Consider the following 22095-nt stretch of genomic DNA (forward strand, 5'->3'; position numbering starts at 1 on the left):
CTAAGTCAGAATTCTTCTTCAATTTATCCGAATTAAACTGAAAGTTATTTTGCAAAGAATCCTGAGTGAAAACCAGTCAATGGTTACAAAGTATCCAACACATCACAAAACAAAATGAATGCATGAATGCAGTATGCCTGAGATCCTAAAAATGCACATGCATGAAACGGTGTTGTCACAGGGTGTTGGCAATACTCCTGACAACATCTTGGTTGTGTCTATAATGCACACATACTGAGAGACTTTCTTAGACTGGAAAATCTCTCAAAATCCAAAGCTTTTGTGAATATATCAGCTAATTGGTTATTAGTTCCAACAAACTCAATTAAGATCATGCTTTTCTCGACCAAATCTCGAATGAAGTGATGTCTAATGTCAATGTGTTTGGTTCGAGAGTGTTGTACTGGATTTTTGGATATATCAATGGCACTAGAATTATCATAGTACACAATAAAAGTATCACTCTTAACACCATAATCATTTAGCATTTGATTCATCCAAATGATTTGTGAGCAACAACTACCAACAACAACATACTCAGACTCGGCAGTAGACAGTGAGACAGTTTTTTTTCTTACTATACCAAGATACTAAGTTATTCCCCAAGTAGAAACATCCTCCTGAAGTGCTCTTTCTCTCATCTAAATCCCCAGCCCAATTAGCATCACTAAAACCTACCAAATTTGAATTGGTTTCTTTAGTGTACCACAAACCTAAATTCAAAGTTCCTGCCACATATTTCAGTATACGTTTCACGGCCTTCAAGTGAGTAATTTTTGGGTTAGACTGGTATCTAGCACACAAATAAACACTATACATGATATCAGGTCTAGTAGCACTTAAATACAAAAAACTACCAATCATGCTTCTGTAGAGGGTGTTGTCAACACCTTCGGCAACATCCTCCCTAGACAATTTTTCATTAGACCCCATAGGTGTGCGCATGTGTTTAGTGTTGTCATTCAGAAACTTCTTCACAAGATTTTTAGCATACTTGGTTTGACACAAAAATATACCATCATGCATTTGTTTCACTTGCAAACCTAAGAAATATGTTAACTCACCAACCATGCTCATCTCAAATGTAGAAGACATGCACTTCACAAAATCATCAACACGTTTATCATTTGAAGCACAGAAAATTATATCATCCACATAAATTTGGCAAATTAAGATATTACCTTGAGACTTTTGCACAAACAAAGTCTTATCAACTTCACCTCTTTTGAAGCCAATATTGAGCAAGTACTCAGTAAGTCTTCCATACCATGCACGTGGTGCTTGCTTCAATCCATACAATGCCTTTTTTAACTTATACACATGATCAAGATGATTTGGATCCTCAAACCCTTTAGGTTGTTTCACATAAACTTCTTCATTTAGGATCCCATTCAAAAAGGCACTTTTTACATCCATTTGAAAAAGTTTCATTTCCATTTTACACGAAATAGCAAGCAAAAGTCGAAAAGACTCAATGCGGGCTACAGGAGCAAAGGTTTCATCAAAATCCACCCCTTCAACCTGTGTATACCTTTGAGCTACCAACCTAGCTTTATTTCTAATGATGTTTCCCGACTCATCAGTTTTATTCTTGAAAATCCACTTTGTTCCTATGACATTCCCATGAGCAGGAAACGGTACTAAGTACCAAACATCATTCCTAACAAATTGTTATAATTCTTCATGCATAGCATTGACCCAAAATTCATCTTTTAAAGCCTTTTCAACCTTTTTGGGTTCAATGTTTGACACGAAACAAGAGAATCTTACCTGAGAATATGTAGAACTCATGCACAACAAACTTGCCATCTTTCGATAATCCACTTTCTCTTTCCTTCGAGTTTGCAAGTCTCCATGCACATCTCCAATGACCTGTGAGGTTGGGTGATTTTTTTGAATCCTACTTGGAACATTCCTTCCAGCTTCGTTTACCTCGCTGTTCTCATCAGTATTCTCATCAGTAGATTCTTCAACTTTAGTTTCTGGAATACCTGCAGGGGGTGTTGTCGGAGGTGTTGGCAACACTCCTTAGATAACATCTGAATTTCCAAAATTATCCAGCAGATCATCAACTTCATCCTCAGCTGTTTTTTTCTTTAGATCTGCAAAGTCATCAAATACAACATTAATTGACTCAAAAATAGTCCTTGTTCTCAGGTTATACATCCTATAGGCTTGACTATTTGATGAATATCTCAAGAACATACACTTATCACTTTTTGCATCAAATTTAGCAAGATGATCCCTATCATTCAAAACATGACATACACATCCAAAAACATGAAAATATTTAAGGTTTGGCCTCTTTTCCATGAGAATTTCATAGGATGTCATAGTAGTACCATTTCTCAAATAAACTCTATTTGAAATATGACATGCAGTATTCAAGGCTTCAGCCCAAAAACGTTTTGAAATCTTTTTCGAACTCAACATCACTCTTGCCATTTCTTGCAAAGTCCTATTTTTCCTTTCAGCAATTCCATTTTGTTGTGGGGTTTTAGGAGCAGAAAATTCATGAGAAATACCTTTCTTATCACACAAGCTAGCAAAAGAAGAGTTTTCGAACTCCTTACCATGATCAGTGCGAATACGGATTACCTTCAAATTATGTAGATTTGTAATCTTAGTGATCAGTTTCTTGAAGGCATCAAATGTGTCCGATTTTTCTCTCAGAAAATTTACCCAAGTATATCGTGAGAAATCATCCACACAAACAAAAGAATATTTCTTATCTCCAAAGCTTTCAACATCCATTGGACCCATCAAGTCCATATGTAAAAGCTCAAGGCAGCGTGTTGTCACAGATGTTGGCAACACCTCGTGTGACACCCTAGTCTGCTTCCCTTTCTGACATGCTTCACAAACAAATGGAATACCAGATTTTAAGTTAGACATACCTCTTACAGCATCTAACTTACTTAAGTTCTTTAGTATCTTGAAATTTTCATGACCCAATTTTTTATGCCATAGATCAAACTCATTAACTTTGGTGTGTCTACAAGCCATCTCTTCTCCGAGTTGATAGCAGTTGTCGGATGACCTAGTACCTGTCATGACACAGAGATTTGAATCATCAAAAACTTTGCATAATTTCTTATCAAATTGCACATGAAGATTATCATCACAAAGTTGGCTTATGCTTATTAGATTTGCGGTTAATCCTTCAACATGAAGCACATTGCGAAGCTTGGGCAGACCAGCAACATTCAGAGTTCCCTTTCCAACAATGTTTCCTTTTGAACCTCCACCATAGGTTACTTTTCCACTTTTCTGTTCAACATAGTCAGTGAGAAACTTTTTGGAACCTGTCATGTGACGAGAGCTACCGCTATCAAAGTACCATGCACCTGAAACATTAGTTCTCAAAGCAATATAAATCATATGATATTGAATATCAGCTTTTGGTATCCAAATCTTTCGTACATAAGATCTGTTTCTAGGGATGTTGTGGGGAGGTGTTGACAATACCTTAGGCAACACCTTCGATGCAGATCTATACCTGTAGTCTTCCTGCAACTTAAAACAGTACGGTTTAATATGACCAGGTCTATGACAGTAGTGACATATGTACCTACGTTTCCTTCTAGACATTGAAGGAGCAGCAGGTTGTGGCTTTGGTTTGGGAGGATCAATTGGTAAGGCCTTTTTGCTTGAGCTTTCTGTACTGCTATTTTCCTTGACAAACACAGGGCCTTTCGAAGTTTCACCCACCTCAAATATGCTGTTTTCAAAAACTAAGCCAGCCGTACAATCTCTTCCCATCATGAGTAATGAATCAAGCTTGGAAGAGCTTGAATTAAACTTGGCCAAGGTAGCATTTGCCTTTCCGAGTTCCTTCTTCACTTGACTTAATTCCATGTCTTTCTTACTCAGCATGACTTCCAGTCTTGACACATCAGCCTTTAGATCAGAATTTTTCTTTGAAAGAATGGTATTCATCTTATTTCTTTCAACCCAATCAGTATGTAACTCTTCAAACATCATCCGAGCTTCTTCCATGGACATTGTCTCTTCACCTGTATTATTATCACACATATTATCAGTAATGGAGGAATTCAAACAAACTGACCTTTGGGAGATGTTGCGGCCAGGTGTGGCAACACCTAAAGGATTGGCTTGAAACTTTTTCTTGCTCTCCAGTAGAGCAGATAAGGCAGTATGGCTTTTTTCATCTTCCTGTTCTTCTTCTTCAGACTCTTCATCACTCAAAGACGTGTTCATCTCTTTCCTAAGCGTGTTGGCACACTCATTTGCATAGTGTCCAAAGCCTTGACAAGCATGACATTGAACCGTGTCCAACTTCTTTGACACAGAATTCTTTTTCCCTTCCAACATCAGTCGAGGCTTAGGAGTATCAACAGGTTTTCTTGGTGATTGTTCTGGTCCAGTAATCCTTAAAGGCTTGTTTGAGAACATTGGAGCCTTGAATTTTTGATCCGTCTTTCTTGACTCTTTCATCTTCTTCAGATAATTATTTAATTTTCTAGTCATGAGAGAGATCGAATCATCTTCTAAATCAGACTGGTGAACTTCTTGATGAAATTGAACATACTCCTCGTATGAGGGTTTCGAGGCTTGAAGGACTATTGATTTTCCTTTATCCTTCTCTTGTTCTGAATTGTTCATCTCAAAAACTTGAAGGATGCTAATCAGTTCAGTCATCTTCATCTTTGATGTGTCTTTTATTTCTTCAAGTGCCCAAATCTTCCCATTGAATCTTTTAGGCAAAAATCGAAGAACCTTGTTCACCATCGTTTCACTTGCAATAGGTCCTCCAAGAGCATGCGCCTCTGTAGCTATCTCCCTAAGTTTCTTATCATAATCAGCAATAGTTTCATTCTCATCCATCCTGATATTCTCAAATCTTGCGTTTAATAATCTCAATCTTGTTCTTCTCATGCTATCAGTTCCTTCACAGTGTTATTGAAGAGCATCCCATGCATCCTTAGCAATAGTGCAGTCAGCTATGATTCCATACATCCTCATATCCACAGTTGCAAAAATTATATTGAGTGCTTTAGCATTGTAGCTTGAACTTTGTGTTTCCTCGGCAGTCCAAGTTTCTTCTTGCTTGATGATATAGTCTCCATCTTCATCTAGCGTATTTGGAGGAGTCCAACCAATCAGAATACTTTTCCAAGCACGAACATCCATTGCTTTAATAGTATATCGCATCCTATTCTTCCATAGTGCGTAATTCGTGCCATCAGGACCGGAGCTTTCAGGAACGAGTTCGCAACAGACGATGAGTCCATCTTATTCCCTGTAATAAAATAAACAAACCAAGATCAGTTCTTAGTGTATCAAGAATATGGCTCTGATTCCACTTGTAAGGGAATAGGGGTTGCACATAAACAGTTTGAGGTGTTGTCACAAGGTGTTGACAACACCTACAATAACACCTTGAGTAATTTGCAGCGGAATATAATTAAAGCGTAAATAAAATAAACAAGCAACTAAATAAATAGACTCAAATGATTTAAGCAAGAGTATAAAATACTCTTGCAGCGCCTCAGGGCAAAACTTCACTAGAAAACTTTCAAAGAGTTTTACAAACCCTAAAACTAGTGATTATTGTAAAAATAAATTTTTCAAAACAAGTGAGAAAGTAAATAGTAAAAGTTCTCCTAAAATATTCTATTTGAAATAGAATAACGAAAACAAAGTAAGGAGAAAGATCTTAAAGCCAAAACACGTGAGTAGCACACTTCTTCGATCAACAATCTTCGAATGTTCTTCACGGCTTCAAGCAACCACGACCGATCCAAGCTTCAGCAGCCTTTTCTCAACGTACGTATATTGAAGCTTTTTCGTTCTACTTTAATCGGTCTCCTTCCTTCAATATATAGTCTAGAATCCTTCCTTGTAATTATTTTCTTGTAGACATATGATTCTAGATCTTGTTCCTTTTTGATCAAGTCAAATCTACATAGTAAAGGAATTAAATCATTAGAGATAAGATAATAAATATTTTGATAAACTTAATCATATCTCAAATCAAGTTATTCAAAGAAATAAATAACTTATATAAAATTACTTCATGTCCAAGAAAGACAAAATATATTAAATAAAATCTTTTTCAATTAGGATGATTTTAAGGAATAAAATATTCCTTTCAATACCGTTTTTGGATAAGATCTTCCGTACTCTGACACACTCTGCAGAAGGTAGTGTCGTGATTAAAGGAAAATGTCGGCTCCAGAATTTGTTCTTGAAAATGACAAATACAACGGGAATAATTCAAAACTCTATCTGAAGATTCAATTTGAAATTATGACCGTTAAATATCCAAGGGTATAAATAGAGATCTTGATCGTTCAATTTTTTTTACTCATACTCATAAGTAAGCAAAAAAAACAACGATTTTTTCAACTTTTACCTCAACAAAACTATATTAAAAAAATAAAATAAAATAAAAACTTTTACCTCAACAAAACCTTTTTCTTTGTTATTTTTACATCCATAAGTTTTTTTCCCATAGTCGCCATTCTTACAAAACGGAAAAAACTGTTGTCATTAATTAAAAGAAATATGGTTTTAAAAACCAGATGATAGTAACTAGATCATTCTGTATGGTTGAATTTTTTGTCATCTATAATTTTTTGCAAATTACAAAATAAATAAGCTAACTGACCACTTTTAAACCTTTTCATATACTTGAACTTTGATATAAGATAATAGGTTAGAAGTAGAAAAAACTTATAACAAGGCGGTGGAAATCGTACGTAGTTGTAAATCGTAACGCTAAAAATAAAAAAAGAAGCACACATATAAGGATTTAGGTACTTATTAAAATATATAAGACATGCAAACAGTGGCGGACCTACGTTAAAGGGCACCCGGGCTTTAGCCCGGGTGGCCCGAATTTTTTTAAAAATTTTGTATATAAAAATTTTGAACAATTTTGGTTTAATTTGGTGTTAGCCAGTGCAGGGTAGCTCAATTCAAAATATTAAAGTATATGAGAGCTTAGAATTTTAGCTCGGACAGACTAAAATTTTTGGCTCCGCCATTGCATACAAAAAGTAAAAGTATAGATGTTCATAGACTAGATATGCACACGAAATAGTTTTGTTGAAGATTAATGGACATTAATTAAGAAGAACGAAAGGATTGGATTATTCTAAAAGAGTTTTCATGAAATTTGAAATACTATGTTCACCACATCTATACGTAGGGTAGAGGTCGGCGGCATTATGAAGTTGGAAACATCAAGATTCGAGGCATCATTTGAACTAATATTGTTCTTCTCGTGCATGCAATTTTCTTATATAACCATTCCTTCCACATTTTCCTTTCCCCCCAACATAAAACTAGATGGGTACTTCATACGGGAAAATGGGGGATATGGAACCCGTCTTGTTTTTATTTGAGCAAATAGACCTCGGAATGAAAAAGATAATTTTACCCTTAAGTAAAAATCTTAAGTTGAATAAAAAAAAATCCAAAATGAGATACAAACCATTTTAACACTTGTCGACTCGGTAAATGATTTCTCGACTGATGTAATTAATTGGTTTACTGCAATTTCAATTTTCCCTCTGTCTGCTTTTCAATTTTTAACGGAACCATCGGAACGGAACCCTATTGAACCGCCGTTGAAGCCCTCCGTCGTCGTCGTCGTAGCTCCTTTACTCCCCGTAACCTCTTTCGTTCTCGACAAGCAGCATTGCAGCAATGGCAGAGGAAAACGTTACTGTAAGTCATCGAGAAACCTAGGTTTTTCTATTTTCATATGTTTTTCCATTCCTAGGGAAACAGTAGTACAGTCATAGTAAATTTCGACCATTTCCGAAATGTTTTGTTTCATATATCGACTTATGTTGTAATGAATCTCGACTGTATTACTTAGCACGATGATATGAATCTCTACTGCATTACGTTGGACGAATCTCGACTATGTGCCGACCGATTTGCTTCATATATCGACTGATGATGTTATGAATCTCGACTGTATTACTTAGCAGGAATTATCGACCATGTCCCGAACGATTTCTTTCTTACCTCGACTGTATCATATTTTAATCTCGACTGATTAATTTAACTTATTATTTTGATATTGAATTTTTTTTGAACATTTATTTCTTCTGATTTCAGTCGTAATTAGGTATTCATTGATTTAATACATTTTCAGGTTGTTATTAAAAGGAAAGGGTTCAAAGTTGATCGTTTTTCTTGCAAACTGACTACATTGGGACGGTACGTAGATGTTTCTGAAAAGATAATGAAATATCTTAATCCGGCCGAGATGGAAGTCATGATGAGCAGAACACAATTTGGTCACCTGATATGTAGTGCAAATCGTTATAAACTGTCTAGGAGTTTGTTATGGTATTTGATAAGTAGGCAGACATTAGACTCACCGAAAAATGAATTTTGGATGGTGATTCGAAAGAGGCCTATAAGATTTTCAAAACTAGAGTTTTGTTTGATCTCAAAACTTAACTGCTCCAAAGATATTCCTGAGATTCCAATGAATTTAGATTTTAACTCTAGACATTTTGGGGATATGGATGTGGTCTTTGTGTGGAACTTGGAGGATAGGCTTGGTGTGTTGAGCAGCGAGGGCGGTGATGAGGTCAATCTTGAGAAGTTAAAACTAGCGTGCCTTCTTTTTTTTGTTGGTGTTCTGTTGACCAAGAGAACTTGGCAATCTGTGACCGTGGGCACCGAGTGGCTTAGGTTAGTGGAAGACTTTGATGTTTTTAATAGATATCCTTGGGGGTCTTACGCATATGATGTAGTCCTTGCTAGCTTGCGGTCGATGAATTTAAGTGACAAATTGAAAGAAAGGAATGAAAAAAAAACAGAATTCGCTCACATACACCATTGTAGGTTTCATCAATCCATTACAAGTAAGAAGTCATCTTGATTTGTCATTTTTTGTAATAATATCATTTGAATCATATTTATATATTAAATAGAAATGTTATATAATTGCAGATCCTGTCCTACGAATGCATACCTGGCGTTGTGGACAGTTTTGTAACTCATTTAGATGAGGCTGGTCTACCACTTTCGCGTATGTGTCATTGGAGCACGATGGACTGGAGCAGCAAAAATGCTCCTAAGAAGGAAGAAATTAATTCATGCTTCAAATCCCTTGGCAATGTAAGTAAAGTAATTGTTTTGTCTCTTAGATATATGATATTCATTCATAAATCCATTACTCTCATTAAATTATGAGTATTATGTTGGTTAACTGGCGTTCAGATCAATCACGATTGATACCCGGTGCAGCGGAAGTTTAAAAATTTTATTATGGAACAATTCCATAGTGTGGGTATCAACCGTTCAACGATTAAATTATAAGTGTGTGTAAAATTTAAATAACAATTATTAAATTTTACCTTCAATCTCGAATCGAGATTATTGGACTCCAACAGATTTCTCTGCTCTTGTTGTCTCTCCCTGGAACCGATGAACTCTTCAATCAGGTCCACGAATGGAGGTTTAATCCCTCTGATAGATTGCACTAGAAAATCTATCAGAAGTTTTCTGCGAAGAGAATAACGAATTTGATTCGCTTATTCCAGACTGCAATTCAAAATCACAGACCGGAATTTCTCTGACAGAGAGGGAGGGTGTTCGGCCACTTTGAGAGAGAGGAGGCTAGGGTTATCGAAATTTTGCTCTCAAAATTATGACCAGTTGTATGTAATTTCTGTACTGCAATAACTTATTTATAATGCAGGCCACTAACAGCTTAGGGCCCATTAGTCATAAGTTGAGGCCCGACAACAAAGCCCGCACGTTCAGAAATTAATATAAAATTCATCGTGACTCCGATTGATGAACCGATTTCACCAATGTGCACAGAAACCATTTCTGCACATTATAAAGTCAAGATAAATTTTCCTGAATCCGAATTCAGTGGTTTCCAAAAATGTCCATCCCTATGTCATTTTAGGAAATCCTACTCCCTTACTCTTATTTAAGAAGTCCAACTTCTTTATTCATTAAATTTAACTCTTTAAATTTAACTATCTCAACGGGGATTAAAACTCCATTACACTGTGTGACCCTCAATGGTTCAGGGATACAGCTAGCCGTGGGCTCACAACTCCTTGTGACTCGGAACAACGATTTCCGACTTGCCCAACGAATCATGGTAAAGCGCCTAGCAACATCGACCCATGATTCCCTAGGTATCACTGATAGTGCCTACAAGAACCAGTAGATTTTGGTTAGCGTACAGTACGGTCCCTTCATCCATATATCCCGATCGAATCAACAACCATTGGTATATCGAGAGTCGCTCAAGATTCGATAACTATGCAATACATCTTGAAGATCAAATTAGTGACATCGCATGTGCTACTAAGAAACCATTTCTTAAATCACATCAAGTACTCTGGCCAGAGATTCGTCACACTAATATCTCCTCAGATCGCATAGGATATCCACACTCGCAAGTATGTGGTGAATCCTTGACAACAATGCATCGACTCCTATATGTGTTGTAACTGTACCCAATCCCGACACCTGATGACCCCCATAGAGTCGGTAAACGAGTCAAAGCACAGTACTAGCATATAGAGTCTCCATGATGTTTCAAGTAGTAAGGACTAATGGTGTACAACCAAAACCGCGGACTTTATCCACTCGATAAGTGATAACCACTTGGAAAGTCCGGATAGGGTAGTTCGATTATTCAGCCTATGAATATCCATTTGCATGCTTCGAACATCTCCATGTTCCCTACCAATGAAACGTGGTACTCCGCATCGCAAATGCTAGTCTCAAACTCGAGCGATCCTTATCCTTATTATCGGACGGCTCAATCGACTAGGAACAGTTTAGAATATACAGTGACTATAAGATGTATTTCATGATAGACATCTCCATGTTCTACCACATCTTACATACACTATAGTATATTCAAGGTCTTTATCAAAACAACAATAGTATATCATAATATAACAATATGAAGAAAGATAAAGTCATTGCCATTAATAAAAGTGTAAATTACATTAAACAAAAGATCGTTTGTACAAAGAGTCATCAAAGCCCATAGCCACAAGTTGGCTCACTGGGCACCCACTCTTTCATATTACTTGTAGGCTGACATTGTCGGGATCCTTGCTCCCACTGACGAGGAGCGTATGTCAGCACACTTCAGCACTGGAATATTTGAAGACCCTTCTCCAGATCATGTGATTGATCAAATCGTTGATTTTATGGCCCAGGATAAGAAGGTGTACTGCTACCAGCGTCCCCCTTCCCGTTTTGTTCATACACCGGATGTGAATATTCCTCCGGGGAACCCGCCGTCACACATCCATGATCGGTCACCTGATACCCAAAATGAGATGACAAACCCTCTGGTTTCCAATAGCCCCAATAATTCCACGATCCCGCCAAATGAAATTCAGATGTTAGGAGACATGATGCGTGCCATGCAGACATCCATTGATTTCATGGGGATGGTGATGCAAACTTCAATGAACCAGATGCGAGCCGAGTTTGCTGAGGTGCGAGGTGAGGTCGCTGAGATGCGTGGTGAGTTTGCTGATATGAGACAGAAGATGACAAAGTTGGAAGATATATTGCGAGCCCATCTTGCTGTCTTTTCTAGTAGCACTCAGCAGCAGCCAAAACCTCACCAGTAACGTATGAATTTGTTTTGTTTGTGTCCAAATACCATACCATTCGTCTGAATCCTAACAACATGCTAAAATGACATGTTTATTTATTTTTCTATACAGAAGAAATGTCTTCCAATGAGGGAAGAGAGAAGGATCCTCAGTCACCACCTCACCATGACCCACGTACGTGTTTGTCATGTTAGAATCCCTTAATTTTTTTTACTCCGAACAACATTCTTAAATCAATTGCATCTTTCGATCCTCAATGTCAAATTCCTTACCCTTTTTGTGATCCTAACAACATACTAAAATCACTTGTTCTAATCTTTGATGAGTAGTCGTCACTCCGGCTAATGCACAGCTTGGAAATCGGATAGATGAAGAAGCGGATGTTGATGCAGATCCGAAGTCATCCCCACATCGTGAGCCATGTATGTGTTCCGACGTATTAGAATCTCCAAAGTTTTCTGTGATCCTAACAACATCCTAAAATCACTTCTTGTAATATTTGATCACTAGTCGTGGCAAAAAATCATGAAGAAGTGACTGCAGATTCTACATTGCAATTACGACGAACAACACCTCCCTCCAACATGAATCTAGAAACACGCACACACCGATCCCCTCTGACATCACACCTGCTCGACAGATGGGAATCACCCAACCAAGTATCATCCCAAAAAGAGACATCCCTAAGACCAATCCTCCACCGGATACCAGGCTCCGCACGAGGTCTAATCTGGAGCAAACGCCTCCAAGTGGGAGAAATGGCTCCATGAGAAGGGGCACAAATAGGGCTGACAGTCCTACAATACTTCCTCGAAAGGAATTTCGCCCGGAGAAAGGAACCCTGCCTGAATCTTAACCATAGCTTCATGGAAAAGCTGTCAACAATGTCCTTGAGCCTGCGAAAACCCAGGCCTCCTTCTTTCACAGGGAGGCAGGCGCGAGACCAGCGGGCCCAGTGCAACTTCTTCTCTAAGGGTCTGGAGCCCCAAAGAAAAGCATTAAAGATAAGCTTCAATTTCTCCAAAACAGCCAAAGGAGGCTGGATCACCTGGCAGAGATAGATCGGGATCGAAAGGAGCACACTGCGGATCAGCGTCATCCTACTCCCAGGAGCAAGGGAATGGGACTCCCACGGAAAAGCGGGGCTCTAAGGTATTTCAAGGGCAGCTGCCCCTCCGCGAATCTAGTGATGCGCAGCAAACTGGAGCGGTGACGAGCCGTCCAACCTGGAGGAAAGATTTAGGGTTTAGGGTTTCAATTTAGGGTTTTTTTTTCCGGGACAAACACCGCCGGAAGAGGGGGGGTTAGGCAGACCCCTACCTGTATATAAACATAGAAAAGCGATACAAATAAAACCTAACGGAGGAGGGGGACTAGGCCAAGACCTCCTCAAAAGGCTATACAAAGGTAATAGAAACATCAGAACAGCTAGGGTATCGGAAAAAATACAACCAGAACAACCCTAGGAAATAAGTAAATACAGACAAAATCAAAGACAACTAACTAAGTCATCGTCAGCAGTCGTCCTGTGCAGCAAAAAGCCAATAGAGATCCACAACTCGAGCTCAGCAAAATCAAAAATAGACACTGAGGTGCAAAAAGTGGCTGGCACCATCCTGAGCTGACAAAAGATCACAGCTATGCTAGAAATATGTCCAGAAGTCACGATCAGCTGAGAAGTCACTATACATCAGAGGCCGCCTGGAAAAAGGAGGAGCGACCGCAAACCAGCAGACCCGGAGCAAAAATATCAGGAGAATGGCGAAGGGAACTCAAGCCATATCCAAAAGCCCAAGAAGACTGGAAATCCAAAAAACAAAGGGCACGAGAGGCCGCCCACATAACAACCATTCAACAGCAAGAACCAGGCAAGGAGGAACCACAGTGAATGCCTGGCAAATCCATCTCCCTGAAGAAGCAAAGCGAACGACAAGGGAACAAACTAACTCCAAAAAACTCCGGAAATGAGGCCGTAGAGCTGTACCTGCAAAGAAAAATATATAGCTACATATATAAATAACTCTAGGCGAACCTAGAGGAAAAGAAGGTGGAATAAAAAGAAGCCCAAGAGAAGCGGCGAAAAGGGAGCAAAAAGCTCTAGGTGAACCTAGATCTAAGATAGGGGAGCCCGGATAAATCAGAACGGGCCAAAGCAGCGATGGGAGTGGTCAAAGGAACACCAATCTCCAACAAACACTGCCTATGATCATGAGCCTGCCGCGCCAACGCATCCGCAACCGAATTCCCTTCCCGATAGATATGCGAGAAATGAACCGGCCTATTCCGCACCAAGACACGCGTCCTCGAAACAATATGATCCAAATCCCAACGACATCTCCGAGATCTAAGAATCTGAATGGCAATCTGGGAATCGATCTCAATCCAAAGGGGAAAAAGGCTAAGGTCAGAACAGAGAAGAATACCCCTCCAAACCGTCCAAAGTTCTGCACGGACATTGGACCCCAAACCAATGAACTCACTAAAAAATGCCAAGACCCTACCAGAATAATCCCGGACAACCCCTCCCACAGACGACTCACCCGGGTTACCTCTCGAGCTCCCATCCACATTGAGCTTAAAGGACCCAGGTGGAGGCCTCAACCAACGGACAATGGCAGTCTTATGAGTCCGTTGGAGGCCGACCGAAATGCCCATCATCCTCGCAGCCTGCAGAGCCCCCAACCAGAGACGGGGCTTGATAACAGTTTCGGAATGGACAAGTCTCAAATAAGACAAAATTTGGAACTTAACCGTCTCCGCAGAGGAGGGTAAGTGACGGTGCTTAACATCATTGTGTGCAGTCCAGAGGAACCAAAGCACGACAAAAGAAAGGAATTCCCTCACATTACCCCCAGGAGACCACTCGCGACCCCTTTTCCAAGCACTGAGAAACAAACTGAAGTTCTCAGTGATAGGGATGCGAACTCTAAAGATAGCCCCAAAAAAATGCCACACAGAGCGGGCGATGGGGCCGTCGATGAAAATGTGCATGAATGTCTCCGATGACTCACAGCACTGACACTTGGACACAAGGGAGAAACCCCGCTGCTGGAGCACCTCATCCACAGGCAACCACCGATGCCAAAACCTCCATAGGAAAAAGGACATGGTGGGCCTCATCCAGCGCCCCCAACAGGGAGTAAAGATATCCGATACCGAGCCTCTCGGTCTGACCTGCTCCCAAGCAGATCTCACAGAAAAAGCACCATCGGTGCTGTGGATCCAGATATCCGCATCCGGCTCATCCACCAAAACAGGAATCTGAACGATCTCCTCCGCCACCGAGGGAGCGACGACAGCGCAGAGGAGATCAAAATCCCAGTCTCCTTCCAACAGGAAGCTGGAAACACGCACCACCGATCCCCTCTGACATCACACCTGCTCGACAGAGGGGCATCACCCAACCAAGTATCATCCCAAAAAGAGACATCCCCAAGACCAATCCTCCACCGGATACCAGGCTCCGCACGAGGTCTAATCTGGAGCAAGTGCCTCCAAGTGGGGGAAATGGCGCCACGAGAAGGAGCACAAATAGGGCTGACAGTCCGGCAATACTTCCTCGAAAGGAATCTCGCCCAGAGAGAGGAACCCTGCCGAAATCTGAACCACAGCTTCATGGAAAAGCTGTCAACAATGTCCTTGAGCCTACAAAAACCCAGGCCTCCTTCTTACAGTATTATGTATATGTTATTAACCAGTCGGCGTCTATGTAATAATCGACTGATCATTATTTGGTTGTCGACTGTTAATGATTGTACTTTACTTTACTATATAACCTCGAATACCGTGAAAGTAAAATAGCGATAAAGATTCGTATCCAGATCCATTAGCGTGTCTTTTTGGGGATGTGCGCTTGCAATTGTCGGGTTTCAACAGACCCGCAATAAGACTCCGTGACCCCAAATAATGCTAAACCCTAAACCCTAAACCCTAAATTGAAAACCCTAAACCCTAAATTCCATTATTATGAAATTTGTACCATGGAGATTGTATCATATTATATCAAAGGTTATGATTGTGATTATTCGAATTTATAAACATGATTACCTCCCTATCATAATGTAAGATCAAGATTAGTGTCACATTTGGTAGAGAAAAAACTATCGTTCTCACCATGGGATTAAGACTGGATGTGATGGGCGACCAGAACCTATTCAATATATTGTGATACAACACGATTTGACCCATATTAAACACCGAGGATGTCCACGCTACCGTTTCGACCGCTGTCCGACCGATTATAATGTTCGATCGACCGATTATATTTTCCCGTCGACCCATTTCAGTAAAGCTTTAAAATTTCATAATTTTGGGCTATATATTTATTTGCCATTCGACCCATTTCTAAACACTTCAAATTTTTCTTATCATTTTATAAATTTTCCTACCTTCCCAAATCATACATTATCTTCCAAGGATCGCGATGTCCTCTGTTTCTCAAGGGGGAATGATATTCTGTCAATGTGGACTACGAGCAAATTTGAGGGTTTCTTGGACCAGTGATAATCCAGGTCGGAGGTTCCATGGATGCAAAAATTGGAGGGTGAAATTCCTATTTTAATTTTTTTCACTTTTACGGGATTATCTTCATTTCTTATAATTTATTGTTCATTATGTTGTTCTAATTTGTTTTGTCCCATTTCCTCCCTTACCGTGGCAGAGTGGTGGATGTAATTTCTTCGCATGGAAAGATCCGCCGATGTGTCATAGGGCGATGACTATAATTCCCGAGTTGAAATTGAAACTGGCCATGCTCGAAGATTACAAGAAAAAAGCTGAAAAAGATAACCGAAAGTTGAAGTCCTTGCTTGTTGGTTCATGGTTGATTTTCATTTTGTTTACTTTGCGTTATTGGATTGGAATGTTATATTGAATGCTTGATTATCTCGAAGTTGAATAAAAATGTTATTTTTATAATCATTACATCTACAATTTAATTGTAAGGATAAGTACATTGTCAAACATCGATATGCTATTGCCTATTTACTAAATACAAATAATCAAAAACATAGATTACATGACAAGAGAAAATAATAATTCAAAATATATATGGAAAACGAAACACAAAATTGAAGAACTCCAAAAGTCTAAATCACTGTCTCGCTCACTCCCCCGGAGAGAAGGGTGCTTCCAAAAAATATTGAGGAGAAGAACCAATCACTTTCTCGTTGTAAAATGTTGGATTCACATTTGGCGACAAGAAAGATAGACAAATGGGAGCTTTCAGGGATATAGATCCATGAAAGTTTATGACACCTCTTGTATTTTTTTCATAATAATAATGGTCACTAACAACTAGCAATAAATACATTTATTTCGGAATTTTATTCGACTAATAATTAATAATAATTATCGAACGCAACTTAATGGCTATTTATATATATAGGAAAAAAAAGATGGGATTGGGACCCCAACAGACTTGACTGTTCGAGCATGCTAGACTCAAGACTAATTTCACGGGAATCAGAATCTATCCGTCTTCTTCGGATACACATTCCAAGAAAAAAAAATTTGATTCATTCTCACCCGTGACCCGATATGTGAGAATAATTCAATTCATTCGACGATTATAAGGGGCTATAATTATTATTTATTTATTACTAGCTAGCATAACGCATGAGTATAAAATAATATAAAATATTTATTATATTATTATTATTATTAGTTGACAAATATATGATAATAACATATGTAGATTAATTCAAATTTAATTATTTATAATGTGGAGGGACAATTTTGGAACAAAAGGCTAAAGTGCTCAACCGTATGGATTAGCACTCACCCAATCTTCTTCTTCTATAAATAAAGATAGAAGGCGTTTAACTTTTCATATTCATATTCACCATTATTAAAAAAATTCCATCTCTTCATCTCCGTCTTCGTCTTTGTCTTCTACTCTTCTCCTCTCTCGAATACAAAATTACAATAATTAATATTTTATCACTATGATTGTTGTTGATCAACTTATTATGTTGGACATTCCACACCCCGTATGAATTTCTGCCGATGATACCCAACCTGGGTTACAAGTTCCATCCAACTACAATAATACGAGAGGAGTCCTAATTGCAGTCCTACGTATCCTCTGTATTGCCTAATAATACAAAAGAAGTCCTAACGCTGCCTGCTACCGCCATGCTCACTTCAAGATGGCAGCTGTGTTAGGTTTTTATTCCAAATCGCCTATCTAATCCTGGATGATTTCATGATTTCATGAATTAATGTAAGGCTTTTGAAGACTTGGGCATCAGTGTTTTATTTTCGATCGTCGCATAAATTGTTTGAAGGCCGAGATAGGTGGTGAAGAAGAAGGACTGAGATTCGAGTTAAGAAGAATTGTTGCTGCTCCTTGGTAATATATTTTATTTAGGCAATCAGTTTTTTCACACCTAAACCCTAAACCCTAACGTTTGAAAACAACAAATCAGATTTCCGTAATAATTTTCATTTATGTTTATGTGGAATTTTAGCTAGCAATATTTTTTATTAACAAACTTGTACCATTTTATAATTTTTATATACCAACCGACTCTCCTGGATGAATTAGGCTTCGTTAGTAACGATCGATTTAAAAGAGAATTAAAACTCTACACTCAAAGCGGTCGAGTTGGTAATATTAACAGTCGACACCATACATTAATCGGTCGACATGTTTTTCGCGCACATACTACAAAAGTTAAATACGAATAAAATGCCAATAATAATAAATACGAAAAACCCTAACGTTTGAAAACAACAAATCAGATTTCCGTAATAATTTTCATTTATGTTTATGTGGAATTTTAGCTAGCAATATTTTTTATTAACAAACTTGTACCATTTTATAATTTTTATATACCAACCGACTCTCTTGGATGAATTAGGCTTTGTTAGTAACGATCGATTCAAAAGAGAATTAAAACTCTATACTCAAAGTGGTCGAGTTGGTAATATTAACAGTCGACACCATACATTAATCGGTCGACACGTTTTTCGCGCACAGACTACAAAAGTTAAATACGAATAAAATGCCAATAATAATAAATACGAAAAACCCTAACGTTTGAAAACAACAAATCAGATTTCCGTAATAATTTTCATTTATGTTTATGTGGAATTTTAGCTAGCAATATTTTTTATTAACAAACTTGTACCATTTTATAATTTTTATATACCAACCGACTCTCCTGGATGAATTAGGCTTCGTTAGTAACGATCGATTCAAAAGAGAATTAAAACTCTACACTCAAAGCGGTCGAGTTGGTAATATTAACAGTCGACACCATACATTAATCGGTCGACATGTTTTTCGCGCACATACTACAAAAGTTAAATACGAATAAAATGCCAATAATAATAAATACGAAAAACCCTAACGTTTGAAAACAACAAATCAGATTTCCGTAATAATTTTCATTTATGTTTATGTGGAATTTTAGCTAGCAATATTTTTTATTAACAAACTTGTACCATTTTATAATTTTTATATACCAACCGACTCTCCTAGATGAATTAGGCTTCGTTAGTAACGATCGATTCAAAAGAGAATTAAAACTCTACACTCAAAGCGGTCGAGTTGGTAATATTAACAATCGACACCATACATTAATCGGTCGTTGCATGCTGAAGGATTGACAAAAGCAAAAATCAACGTCTTCTGGCATACTCCCCGACTGAAGGTATTCTTTTTACTTTTTTTCGTCCACGTCGGGGAATGACTAGAGGCGGCAGCACCAATATTTCCTCCTGCACTGTCCATTCACTTGGTACTGGATAGACAGGGTCCGTATATGCTTCTAACCAATAACGTGTGGTGTAATAATCTGTACAAAATTCATAAACAGAAATATTTGCGTTGTAGGCAGCAGCAATGGCATGTGAACATGGAATCCTGTCAATGTCGAATTTACGGCATGTGCAAGATTTACTCTGTAAATCAACTAACTCGTTGCTTGTGCTACCGTACACGTAATACTTCCCCTCAGTTGCTTCAATGACTTCATATTTTCTAGAAACGATGAAATTCTCACGAATGATCGACTCTATCGCTGGTATGAGATGTGTAGTTGATGCAGCCGCTTCTTGACGATATTTACTTCTCCAGGTTGATGTGATTCTTTGAAGTGCTTCCAATAATGCAATTATTGGAAGCTCCCTCTCCTCACGCAACCTACCATTTATTGATTCCACTCCATTTGTGGTCATGATGGAGTAACGGTTCCCGGTTTGTTTCGCTCTAGACCACCTTTCGAGAGAAGTGCTATCTTCCAAATATTTAGCAACATCTGGAAATCTCTCTCTCAATTCTGTATACAAGGAATAAAAATCACTTTCCTTGTATGCTTTTGCCACCCGAATGAATAGCTCGGCAGCTCCCTTTTTTTTTGTTGCTCTTGCCTTTGATGTTTTGTGACATGTGCCACATACAAAACACATGATGTGCACGATTGTATAAAGATGCAACTGCATTTATGATGCCCTGGTGTCTATCTGATATTATCACCAATTCGTCGTCGTCCTCTACTATGATTTTCAATCTTCTTAGAAACCAAGACCATGACTCAGAGCTTTCCTTGTCGACAACACCCCATGCAATGGGAAATTGGTGGTGATTTCCGTCCGGTGCGGTTGCTACAAGTAGCACACCTTCGTACTTTCCTTTCAAGAATGTACCATCAATGCAGACTACTTTTCTCATGAATTTGTATCCCGTAATACATGCACCATATGCCAAGAACATGTATTTAAATCTATTTTCTTCATCCGCTTCTAAATCCGTGAAACTACCAATATTTACTTTCTCAACCATTTTCAAAAATGATGGCAACTTCCTAAAATTCTCAACAGAATCGCCCATCATGGTGTTAAGGGCCAGTTCTTTACCTCTACGTGCCTTGAAGTATGATACTTGAACTCCCTGATTATGCATCATTGTGATTATTGATTTCGGCACAGGTGTAGTCCTTTGACCACCGAAATTTTCTAGCAACACAGCTGACACTAACCCGGAAGTAGCCTGTCGATTTTTTATACTCATGCGCATCAAGTCACAGGTGTGAATGTTGCAATATGTTCGAACGTTCAAACATGTTGAGTGTGGATCTTTCTTTGCACCTCGAATCCTCCAAGTACAACTATCAGCAGCACATCGAACATCATACACGAACTTGTTAGATTTCACTATTTTGAACTCGAAAGATGACTTTATTGCAAGTCGTGACAATTAAATCTGAAATTCTGCCTTATTGGAAAATACCTTCCCAATACAAATGTTGGATCCATCACGGAATGAGTAGGTACCATTGCCACATGAATCATCTCTATCTACCAACGGAATTCTCTTTTGGATCCGAAGTCCATTTAGATACCCTTCCGGCTCGGACTCAGATCGTCTTAATTGCTGCTGGTGTAATGAAGGTTCTCCTAAAATTAAAGGATCTTCAAGTTGTTCAAATGAACAAGACACGTTGAAATTCTCAGTTGTTTCCTTATCATTCTCGTTAGGAATGACAAAAAATCCATCAAAGTATTCGTCATTATGATTCAACCCCCCCCCCCCCCCCCACAGGACAAGACACGTTGACATTCTCAGTTGTTTCCTTATCATTCTCGTTAGGAATGACAAAAAATCCATCAAAGTATTCGTCATTATGATTCAACCCCCCCCCCCCCAAAGGACAAGACACGTTGACATTCTCAGTTGTTTCCTTATCATTCTCGTTAGAAATGACAAAATCTTCACCAAAGTATTCGTCATTACGATTCAACCCCTATACAGGACAAGACACGTTGACATTCTCAGTTGTTTCCTTATCATTCTTGTTAGGAATGACAAAATCTCCATCGAAGTATTCGTCATTACGATTCAACCCCCCAACATTTACATCCATCGATCTGTCACGATCCTCGTCTTCACCATCTAGACCCCGCATTTTATTTCATGATCTATCATAATCAGCGACTTTACAATTGCCACATGTATTATCTCCATCTAACAACAAATTCCTCCCAATACGATTGATCCCCCCAACATTTTCATCCATCGATCTGTCACAAACATCAAATGATTGTTCAAAATTAGCGATGTTATTAAATGTCATGCTATCATTACTGAGGTGCTGAGTGCTTTCAAATGCATGCACTTCGTTGTCCAGTCCAACGTTGACTTCCTCTTCTTCCACCATAACATTCAGCACAGGTCTCTTGTATGGGGAACCAAAGTAAAGGTACGCACGCAGAGTTCTATCATCCTTAATATAAAAGGGAGGAGGATGGCAATTAGGAACAATTGGCAAATAGCTAAATTTGGTTCTGTTAATATCACATGCCAAATCCAGAATGTTAACAACCTCATTCTTAAAAGATTCGAAATTGCATGTCTCATCGTCCACTGTGATTAAATCCCATTTACAACTTTCATGTGAAGACCATTTGAAAACATCGTGCTCATCCCGTATCCACTTTCCATTACATTGAAGGACAACATTACTGATTGTCATAACCTATAAAAATAATTAGA

General features: G+C 38.6%; 1 protein-coding gene across 1 annotated transcript; it reads right to left on the minus strand.

The window, feature by feature from the left end:
- Positions 1-19223: 19223 nt before the first annotated feature.
- Positions 19224-21508, minus strand: LOC140872320 (uncharacterized). The gene is made up of 4 exons (XM_073275142.1): positions 21353-21508; positions 20833-21063; positions 20080-20592; positions 19224-19973 (listed from the first exon to the last, which is right to left on the minus strand). Exons 1-4 carry the CDS (start codon positions 21506-21508, stop codon positions 19224-19226), a joined length of 1650 nt encoding a protein of 549 aa, XP_073131243.1.
- Positions 21509-22095: the final 587 nt, after the last annotated feature.

This window comes from Henckelia pumila, chromosome 1 (assembly GCF_033568475.1).
Source record: "Henckelia pumila isolate YLH828 chromosome 1, ASM3356847v2, whole genome shotgun sequence".
Taxonomy (NCBI): Eukaryota; Viridiplantae; Streptophyta; class Magnoliopsida; order Lamiales; family Gesneriaceae; genus Henckelia; species Henckelia pumila.

What these genes read in the sequence shown, in the direction of transcription:
- LOC140872320 (XM_073275142.1), bottom strand. Translation starts at nt 21,508, where the DNA reads ATGCGGGGTCTAGATGGTGAAGACGAGGATCGTGACAGATCGATGGAT. An exon ending in CCAACATTTGTATTGGGAAG is followed by an intron (nt 20,593 to 20,832) that starts GTATTTTCCAAT and finishes AAAAATCGACAG; the next exon opens with GCTACTTCCGGGTTAGTGTC. An exon ending in TAGAGGACGACGACGAATTG is followed by an intron (nt 19,974 to 20,079) that starts GTGATAATATCA and finishes AAAACATCAAAG; the next exon opens with GCAAGAGCAACAAAAAAAAA.